The 10,830-nt window shown below is 42.8% G+C and overlaps 1 protein-coding gene and 1 pseudogene across 2 annotated transcripts; both read left to right on the forward strand.

Moving 5' to 3' along the window:
* The first annotated feature begins 216 nt into the window (after positions 1-216).
* Positions 217-785, forward strand: LOC308520447 (protein TEX261-like; annotated as a pseudogene). Its single transcript has one exon. The product of its transcript is annotated as a protein TEX261-like (transcript).
* A 1,446-nt stretch (positions 786-2,231) lies between these two features.
* LOC308520260 (N-acetylneuraminate lyase-like) lies at positions 2,232-5,187 on the forward strand (the record flags this gene model as incomplete). The annotated part of the gene is made up of 3 exons (XM_081092769.1): positions 2,232-2,240; positions 3,659-3,693; positions 4,272-5,187. 3 exons carry the CDS (start codon positions 2,232-2,234, stop codon positions 5,185-5,187), a joined length of 960 nt encoding a protein of 319 aa, XP_080948895.1.
* Between the last annotated feature and the right edge of the window lie 5,643 nt (positions 5,188-10,830).

Consider the following 10,830-nt stretch of genomic DNA (forward strand, 5'->3'; position numbering starts at 1 on the left):
TTCAGGGGGCTGCCTTCTTGCTGTTTCCTCATAAAGCACAGGAAAAGAGTGACAGAGGGGGAGAGTGATGAAGGTCAAACATATGTGAGAATAATAATAATAATAATAAAAAGCCCGGCTCCTCTCCGCGGCAGCGCATAGCGGTGGCGGCGGCTCCCTGTAGTCCAAGCCCAACGGCGCAGGACCCTCCCGGCGGTCAGGGCCGGGCGGGGCGCCATGTGGTTCATGTACGTGCTGAGCTGGCTGTCGCTCTTCATCCAGGTGACCTTCATCACGCTGGCCGTCGCGGCCGGACTCTATTTCCTGGCGGAACTGATAGAAGGGTACACAGTGGCCACCAGCAGGATCATCAAATACATGATCGCTTCTCCACAGCTGTGCCGATTGGCCTCTATGTTTTTGAGCGCTTCCCCACCTGCATGATTGGCTTGGGCCTCTTCACCAACCTCGTCTACTTTGGCCTCCTCCAGACCTTCCCCTTCATCATGCTGACCTCGCTTAACTTCATCCTGTCATGCGGACTAGTGTGACAGTTTTTTGCGGAGGAATATTATCCTTTCTCAGAGGTCCTGGCCTATTTCACTTTCTGTCTGTGGATCATCCCGTTTGCGTTCTTCGTGTCGCTGTCGGCTGGGGAGAACGTCCTGCCCTCCACCGTGCAGCCAGGAGATGACATGGGCTCCAATTACTTCACCAAAGGCAAGCGGGTCAAACGCTCAGGGATCCTGGTTGTCTTCTCCTTCATCAAAGAGGCCATTCTACCCAGTTGTCAGAAGATGTACTGATGCCCCTGGGGAGGGGATGTTGGGGCGAGATCAGGAGAGTCAGGCCCCTGGGTCTCTCTGTGAGCCTGGAAGGTTCCTTCCCCCAGCCCTGGCCTGACTTCCTTCAAGTCTCCCTGGAGCCTCCACCCCCACCTTCCTCGGGATGCTCAGCTAGGCTCAGATCTGATGCTGCTAGAGGCCATGACCTAGCAGCCCTAGCCCTAGCCCTAGCCCTAGCCCTACTAGCCCTAGCCCTAGCCCTAGCCCTACTAGCCCTAGCCCTAGCCCTAGCCCTAGCCCTATCCCTAGCCCTAGCCCTAGCCCTACTAGCCCTAGCCCTAGCCCTACTAGCCCTAGCCCTAGCCCTAGCCCTAGCCCTAGCCCTACTAGCCCTAGCCCTAGCCCTACTAGGCCTAGCCCTAGCCCTAGCCCTACTAGCCCTAGCCCTAGCCAGTAGCCCCAAGCCAAGAAAAAGTTTCTTTAAAGGTAACATAAAGACCACATTTCCCCTCATTTATATGGGTAGGATAAACCTGGATTATGAACAGTACTGACATATTTCTAAGTCTACGAAAGGCCATTTCACCAGGCAGAGTAGTCAACAAGGTTTATATTGCTTGCGAAGGGCAAATCTACATGAGCTCTTGCAGGGCAGGTGAGCAAGAAGGAACTGACAGTTATTGCTCTGTCTCTAGATGTTATTGTGAAATAGTGTATACATTCTTCAAAGGATTATTACTTAGTCTTTCATTTAACCACATGTATTTACTTGAAATATGTTTCAATAAATGTTCTTTGTATTTATTTACAAATCCAAAATTGGTTATTTTTTCATTCAAAATAGCTTTGTACTTCTCAATGATTGCCATTTGTACATCTGCCAGTCTTTATGTTGTATTTCAAAAAGTAAACATATGATGTTCATTTACACTGAATAAGAAACAGGTATATAATGCTCAAAATCTCTCTCATTTGTAGAGAAAGTAATTAAAAATTTTGTCAGATAGCCTTCAAAACAAATCATTTGTGAATCAAAAAAAAAAAAAAAAGAGAATAGATCCTTATTTATTTTTAAAGATGCGTTTGCAGAGAAGTGAAATATTCTAAAGTTTTAATTCTAGGAAAGTAGTCAGTCTTAGTTCACAGGACTGTTTACAAACCTAACTGGTTAGATAATATAGAGTTGATATATATATATATATATATATATATATATATATATATATATATTTTTTTTTTTTCAAATCTAAGTAGGGTTTTCTTGCTTGCAATTAGCCATGAAATTTTGTTCACCCTCATTAGTAATCAGGAGATAAAAATCAAATCCACAATGTGATTCCACTAATACCTAAAACAACAGCTAAAATTTTAAATAGTGGAAGTTCTAAGTGTTGCCAAAAATGTATAAAAACTGAACTCTTTATCTAATGCTTGTGAGAGTAAAAATTAGTACAGATTCAAATATGCATGTATCAGGTAACACATTCTAGAAACATGCTTCTAAAACACATACATGCTTCAGAATTTATCCTATCTAATAAAAGAGAAACATGGTAATTAGCGTACGCCTACTACTCTTCCAATTGGCTAATCAGCAAGATATGCAAATTAACTGCCAGCCAAGATGGCGGCCGGCAGCCAGGCAGCTTGAAGCTAACATGAGGTTTGCTTGCTTCAGTGGCGGAGGAAACCAACGTTCCTTGCCTGCGTTGCCGGCCTTTGAGCCTGCAGTTTAAAAAACATTGTAACAAATATAGAAGAGAAACAAAACCCCAGAAACCTGCTTTCAGTGAGCCGGGATCTCAGAGCTGGAGTTGATACAGAGTTTCGATTATAGAACTGAAACAAACCAGATACCTATTTTCAGCAGCTGAGGCCTCAGAGCTGGAGCCAAGCCTCAGAGCTAAAGCTGGCCCAGAATAAAAAAGAAAAAAGAAAAAAAGGAGCAGTTGGGAGCTTCAGTCCCAGCCTGAAAACAGCCCTCAGCCCCTCACCCAGACTGGCCAGGCACCCCAGTGGGGACCCCCCCCCCCCCCCCGATCAAGCACACCCTTCAGGGCAAACCAGGCGGTCCCCACCCATGCACCAGGACTCTATTCTATGTAGTAAAAGGGTAATATGCCTCCCACCACCAGGATCAGCGGAGCTGAGAGGCCTCCCAGCACCGGGATCAGCATGACAGGGGGCAGCACCCAAACCCCCTGATCGCCCTGCGGCTCTGTGTGTGACAGGGGTGGCACCATAACCTTTCCATCGACCCTGCCTTGAGTGTGACAGGGGGCGGTGCCCCAACCCCCCAATCGGCCCTACCCTGAGCGTGACTGAGGGTGGCATTGCAACCTCCCAATCCGCCCTGCTCTGTGCATGACAGGGGGCAGCGCCCCAACTCCCCAATCGGCCCTGCTCTGAGCCCGACCAGGGGCTGCACCTAGGGATTGGGCCTGCCCTCTGCCACCCGGGAGCAGGCCTAAGCCAGCAGGTCGTTATCTCCTGAGGGGTCCCAGACTGCGAGAGGGCACAGTCCGGGCTGAGGTACCCCCGCTTCCCCCCCGAATGCACAAATTTTTGTGCACCGGGCCTCTAGTATTTTAAATAAAAGCAGTATCTTAAATCTGGTGTGAAATATAGGTTCCCAATGATTTATTGAACACAATTTTATACTTAATGGATAAATTCTGCTTATATCAAACAGCATACATTACTCAAATTTTAATTTATGATCCCTTTGAGAGCATATGTAATATCAAAATTGCAAATACCTTATAACATGGAATCAATTTAAATATTTATTCAAAAATACTGTTTCAATTTTATTGGAATATTCCCTTTGATGTGCAAAGAAAATTCAGCTTTAGAATGTAGTTATCAATATTCTTTTTTTTTTTTTTCTGAAGCTGAGGCATTTGGAGAACATTATTAATAGTTTAAGGTTAGTCTGGTGAGTTTTCAAAACACCTACCAGGTAAATTAATGAGCACTCCATGCAAACTAATTTGATATCTTACTGTGTGAAGAGAAAGAGACAACTGTTTGGTGTTTCTCATTAGAAACAATACTTCTAGCTTTTCTAGTGGAAATAAGTTTGCTTTCTGACTTTAGAGACTGCCTGTTCTCTTGAGCTCTGCATTATTACTTCTTAAAATTGTAGTCATCAATTTTTTTGGGTGCTACTTTGAATTATTAGAAAGAATCCCATAACTTGCAATGAACCTGAGTAACTTTAATTAAATCCTTTGTCTTCACAGTACAAAATGACCCTTTCTGTTATTCCTGACCATATACACTCAAACTTAATGATAAAGAGATGTTCTTTGTCTGAAAGCACACTACATTTGTGCAAATTTCGATGTCTCTACTAGATCTGATATGCAGCAAGTTGCTTAACCTCTGAGTTTTTTTATCCATACAACAGGGGTTGAACCCATTATACAGAGCTGTTGGAAACATTAAATAATTTGACATTTCGCCCCTTTGCCCCTTTGTACCTATAACTACCTGGGAAAAAAGACAAACGCCGATGACCGAGCATGGAGAAATCAACCTTTCAGTCATTGGTCAGCACGTGGATTATCTTGTGGAAAAACAGGGAGCGAAGAATATTTCTGTGAATGGCACCACGGGAGAAGGCCTGTCTCTGAGCATCTCAGAGCACCGCTGGGTCGCAGAGGAGTGGGTGACAAAAGGGAGGAACAAGTTGGATCAAGTGGTAATTCATGTAAGAGCCCTGAGCTTGAAGGAGTCCCAAGAACTGGCCAAACATGCAGCAGAAATTGGGGCTGATGGCATCGCTCTTATGGCACCTTTCTTTCTCAAGCCACAGAACAAAGATGACCTCACTGCTTTCCTAAAGGAGGTGGCTGCTGCTGCCCTGGCACTGCCATTCTATTACTATCACATCCCTACCTTGACAGGGATAAAGATTCGTGCTGAGGAGCTGCTGGATGGGATTCAGAAGATCCCCACCTTCCAATGGCTGAAATTTAGCAACACAGATCTCCTAGACTTTGGACAGTGTGTTGATCAGAATCGCCAGCGACAGTTTGCTTTCCTGTTCGGGGTGGATGAGCAACTGCTGAGTGCTCTGGTGATGGGAGCAATGGGAGCGGTGGGCAGTACCTATAACTACCTGGGAAAAAAGACAAACCAGATGTTGGAGGCTTATGAGCGGAAGGACTTCTCTTCAGCCCTGAATTATCAGTTGTGTATTCAGAGATTTATCAACTTTGTGATCAAACTAGGTTTTGGAGTGTCACAGACCAAAGCCATCATGACTCTGGTGTCTGGGATTCCAATGGGACTACCCCGGCTCCCACTGCAGAGAGCCTCCAAGAAGTTTATTGATAATGCAGAAGCTAAACTGAAGAGTCTGGGTTTCCTTTCTTTTATGGATTTAAAGAATGGAAACTTGGAAACCTCTAGCTAATGCCACTCTATCAAGTCAGGGTGTGTACATTGGGATATAATCCACCTTGAATAGTGCATTCATTTCTCAAGGACTTTATAGACGAGCTTGAACTAAATTCTTTCCCAGCAAATGAAATCTCCCATCAAATCAACAAGTATTTAAGTACCTACTATGAGCTTTAGAAAGTTTTATTTTTGTGAAGGGACAAAAACTCCAAAGGAGCCATGAACCTCAGTCATTCAATATTGCACAAAATTTTCATGGAGAAATTTCTGCTTCTATGTATGAAATAAAATCAAGAGGAAAATTGTAATGAATTCCATCTGCCTTTGGAAGCTCCCATTATCTTGATTTCTGGTTCTCAATCCTACCTTCAAGTTTTCTCATCTTAAACCACTTGTAATGTACTTTCATTTTAATAAATATTCATTTGGAATCTAGGGAAAAAAAGGGTGCCCCTTTGCATGTGTGTACTTTAAATGTTAATCTCATTAAAAATTACATTTACAGCAACATTCAGACTAGTTGACCAAATATCTGGGTACAGTGACCTAGCCAAGTTGAGACATAAAATTAACCATCACATTCACAAAACCCCTTCTACAGCCCTAGATATGTACATGTAAATGCACACTGAAATATACATGTAAAAGCCAATGTACATTCCGTGCCAGTCGAGAGAGAGAGCCTTCTGTTTCCATACTTCTGTCTTTTCATCTCCAACCATGGAGATGTCAGGAACGACACACGGGCAGGGAGAAAAGTTGGCTGAGTCCTTGCCCCACTGCAGGCTTCTCAGATGCAGAAGGTCAGGCCTGGAAGCGGCCAAACATCTTTAAATTTCAGAGCTTTTATTATTTCCCTGGATGGACATATTATTTACTCTTTAGGGATGTAAAACGTGACAGAGGACAAGGGAAGAAGACCTATTTCCATAGAGAAGGTTTGTAGGAACAAGAGGAAGAAATGCAGTTGCTTTATCCCCATATCTTGATTGTGCTGCACTTTGCCCCTTTGACCCTTTTCCCCCCTTGCCCTGGATGTAGCTTAAAATGTAAAGTCTCGAGACTTGCAGGCAGTCCAAGGCAACCACTAAAATTTTTTTAAAAGATGACAATTGATATGTTAACAGATGGGATAAAAATAGAATCATATGCAATGCTCAAATGAAACCAGAAAAAGAGGGAAAAAAGAGAGGTGAATAAAGAAAAAAGGGCAAGTCAACAAATAGAAAACATTCACAAACAGGGTAGATAGTAATCCAAAGATATCAACCAATTTAAATATGAATGGTTTAAGTACACCAATGATAAGTGAGAGATAAGAGTTCATCAAAAGCAAGAATCATTATGTGCTGTCTATAAGAAACCCACTTTAAGGAAACTAAGATGGCGGCATAGATAAACACCGGGAAATAGTCGCCTCCCACAACAATTGAAAATTAGCCCAAAGGACGGAGCAAACATCGTCCAAAACAACAGGAAGGCTGGCTGAGTGTAATTTCTACAACTAGAAGAAAAGAAAAGCACACTGAGAGCCAGAGGAGCTGCGGAGGCTGAGTGCAGAGGTACGCGGCGGCTCGCGCGTGCGGAAAGGGGGTGGCACCTGAGGACGCGGCTGTCTTTTTGAATCACAAGCTCCCGACTGCTCTGATCTCCGGTTCCGGGAAGTCTCTGGGGACCCAGGTCTCATACGGGGAGAGGCTGCTCTCTCAGGTGGCAGTGGGCGAACTTGGGGGCAGATTTCCCTCGGAGGTGCTTGCAGCCATTGCCGGGACACTGAGACGCGCGACTCCGGGCTTCTTTCTCCGGCCTTTTGCCTCCCTGAGACCCCGCCCCACCCGGGCTGCGGCAGAGGCTTTTGCATGTGAATGCCCCAGAACTTTGCAACCTGATAATTACCTAACTGCAGCCGGGCCAGCCAGACCCAGAACTTCCAAGAGAAGGCCCAAGGCCCCTCAGCGGCTTGCATTGCTTCACAGCTGAGCCTCTTCGTAGTTCCTGCTGTGTGGCCTCAGGCAGGGGCTGAATTAGCACCTCCTTAGATCCAGGAGCCACTGTACCCAGTGGTCAGAGGGGGACCATTCTCCCACTTCAGACACAGCTGCTTCCCACAGCCAATTGGCCTGGAGGTCAATTCCTCCCAGTGATCCTACAACAAGCGAGGCACCAAGAGTGCACCAAGAGTGTCCACCCCGGGTAACTGGGGAGGCTGAGCCACTGGGCCCTACAGGACACCTGGCGCGCAGGCCACTCTATCAACACAGGGAAGCAGCCAAAATGCGGAGACAAAGAAACAGGTCACAATTGGCAGAAACAGAGGAGGCCAGACGACTGGATATAGAGTTCAAGGCCACGTTTATAAGGTTTGTTAAGAATTTTATGGAAACCGCCGATAAATTTAATGAATCCCTCAAGGAGTATGGTGAGACCATGGAGGTCATGAAAAAGGACCAATTAGAAATTATGCATACACTGACTAAAATAAAGAATACTTTACAGAGCTCCAACAGCAGACAAGAGGATCCCAAGAATCAAGTCAAAGATTTGAAATGCAAAGAAACAAAAAATACCCAACCGAAAAAGAAAAAAGAAAAGAGATTCAAAAAATATGAAGATAGTGTAAGGAACCTCTGGGACAACTTCAAGCGTACCAACATCAGAATTATAGGGGTACCAGAAGGAGAGAGAGGGCAAGATATTGAAAACCTTTTTGAAGAAATAATGACAGAAAACTTCCCCCACCTGGTGAAAGAAATGGACTTACAAGTCCAGGAAGCGCAGAGAACCCCAAACAAAAGGAATCCAAAGAGGACCACACCAAGACACATCATAATTAAAATGCCAAGAGCAAAAGATAAGGAGAGAATCTTAAAAGCAGCAAGAGAAAGACAGTCAGTTACCTACAAGGGAGTACCCATCCGACTGTCAGCTGATTTCTCAACAGAAACCATGCAGGCCAGAAGAGAGTGGCAAGAAATATTCAAAGAGATGAATAGCAAGAACCTGCAACCAAGATTACTTTATCCAGCAAAGCTATCATTCAGAATGGAAGGTCAGATAAAGAGCTTCACGGATAAGAAAAAGCTAAAGGAGTTCATCACCACCAAACCAGCATTATATGAAATGCTGAAAGGTATTCTTTAAGAAGAGGAAGAAGAAAAAGGAACTCTTACCATTTGCCACAGCATGGATGGAACTGGAGAGCGGATAAATACCACAAGATCTCACTTATTTGTGGAATATAATGAACAACATAAACTGATGAACAAGGACTGATCCAGAGACGGAGAGGCATTGATTGGACTGTCGGGCCTTGGAGGGAAGGTAGGGGAGGGTGGGGGCAAGGGGGAAAGATCAACCAAAGGACTTATATGCAAGCATATAGGCCTAACCAATGGACACGGACAACGGGGGGGTGAGGGGGTGAGCGGGGAGAGGGGGGGTAGAGGGTACACATATGTAATATCTTAATCAATAAAAAATATTAAAAAAAAAAAAAAAAAAGAAACCCACTTTAAATACATTTCTAGAAATGGGATCCCTGGGTCAAATGGCAGTTCCATATTTAATCTGTTGAGGAAACTCCATACTGTTTTCCATAGTGGAAATGTGCCCACCGTGGCACACCAGTTGAAAATTGCTGAACTAGAAGCTTGCCAGAGTAGAGCATCTATAAGAAAGAACCAGGGAAGGGCAGTGTCTGAGATGTGGAGAAAGAAGAGAGTTTCAAGAATGAATGGGTGGTCAAGAGAGGTCAAAGGAAATGAAGACTAGTGACAGTCATGGAGATGGCCCATAAGGGGGGTATTGTTCTAAGGATGTCAAGCTGAGCCTTTAGGCAAACTCTTCTGCTTTATATGAAGAATAACTAAGAAATTAGAAACAGTACAAAAAGATCTGCAGAAACATTGCTAAGTAGTAAGTATAAATCTTTTGCTAAATTTATTTTTGTAATTTGTGGAAGAGATATCAACACCACCTACATTTAGCATGTGCTATAATAAGCTTTTTTTCAAGACTTCTTGGTAACTTTGGAAAAGAAATTTTATTGGGAAACAGTTCTACTTATATTTTTATATAGAGGTGAACAAGGAAGCTTGCAAGTAAGGTAAAATGTGAAGAAAAGCCTTTTTTTTTTATAATACAAAAAAATATTTTTCATTACCTTATCTGAATTCTGAGTCAAAGAGACAATGATAGAGACTTCTAGCTTTTCATGTGTATTTACTGATTAAAGTTAACTAATATTAATACAGAGTGTGCTCTGTAGCCAAGCCTTACAATTTTTTTCCTTTTCATTTCTCAACCAAGGACTGAAGGCTACTGTTCTGAAATAGATGGCCCAAACTGGCTGATGGTAAAGAATTTAGAATTAATATTTCAGAATTCTATTTTCAGTGTGCCCTCCCTAACCGCTGTCATCTCCCATGGACAGCAGACTTTCTTCCCAGGCACTCTCTTTATCCTTATACTGGAAGGCTTAGAGATGGATTTGCCTAAAGGATGATGGATAGATTAGACAGCATTTCAAGGACCTTTGCTTACAGCTTTCTGATTTCATTATATTTGGGAGGACATCTGTATTTGTTTGCTGGGGCTACAGTAACAAAATACCACAGGCTGGGTGGCTTACACAACAGGAATTTATTACTCATAATCTGGAAGCCAGAAGTCCAAAATAAAGGTGTCCACAGGTTCAGTTTTTTCAGAGGCCTCCAGCCTTCCTTGTAGATGACAGCCTTCTTGCTGTGTCTTCACATCGTCTTTCCTCTGTGTGAGTGTGCACTTGTGTATGTGTATGTTCTAATCTTCTCATGTTGGGATATGAGCTCATATTGGATTATGGTCATATTGGCTCAAAATATCTCATTTTGCCATAATCACCTTTGCAAAGGCCCTGGATCCAAATACAGTTTCATTCTGAGGTATACGTATGAATTTTAGGAGGGGACACAATTCAGCTCATAATATTGCACGTTATGGCTTGAAATGGCAGCTAATTTTGCAGGCAGATTTAGCTCGCACCGCTACACTGCAGGCTCCATAGCTCTGCTCCATCTTTCTGCTTCATGTACTACCCTTTGGATTTGAATGATTCAACAGAGTTATTCACAGTTTGATTTATGTGCTTCATAAATGTATATATTTCTGTGGAGGTATTTTAAACTAAGTTATAAACATTATAACACTCACTTCTAAATATCTGATTATCTCTAAAATACAAATATTTTCTTATTGAATTTATTTGTGATTTTATGAAATATTTATTCTCAAACATGAATTCAATTTTGATATTTTCCTAAGTACTTATTTTTGCTCTCCCCTTTTTAATCAAGTGTGCAGAATAATATCCTCTAGGTTGGTATTTCATCAACATTTTATAGTAAATCATTTTGTGGTTGAGTAACATTAGAAAATGCTGATTAGGTTAGTCTCAAGGATGTGATTATGCATCATTATTCATCATTTTAGTAATACTACATTGATGTTAGTCACCCAGGTAAAGTTTATTGATGCTATAGTTTTGTGATTTCTGTCCATGTGACACCAAAACTAATCATGCCTCAAAGATAGTAAGTTTTAGATATTATTTTTAACAACATTTTTTAGCTCTTTTAGTTTGAGCCCTTCCCTACTTTATTCCTTGGAGATACCCTCT

Source organism: Myotis nattereri (genome assembly GCF_964212035.1).
Source record: "Myotis nattereri genome assembly, chromosome: 5".
Classification (NCBI taxonomy): Eukaryota; Metazoa; Chordata; class Mammalia; order Chiroptera; family Vespertilionidae; genus Myotis; species Myotis nattereri.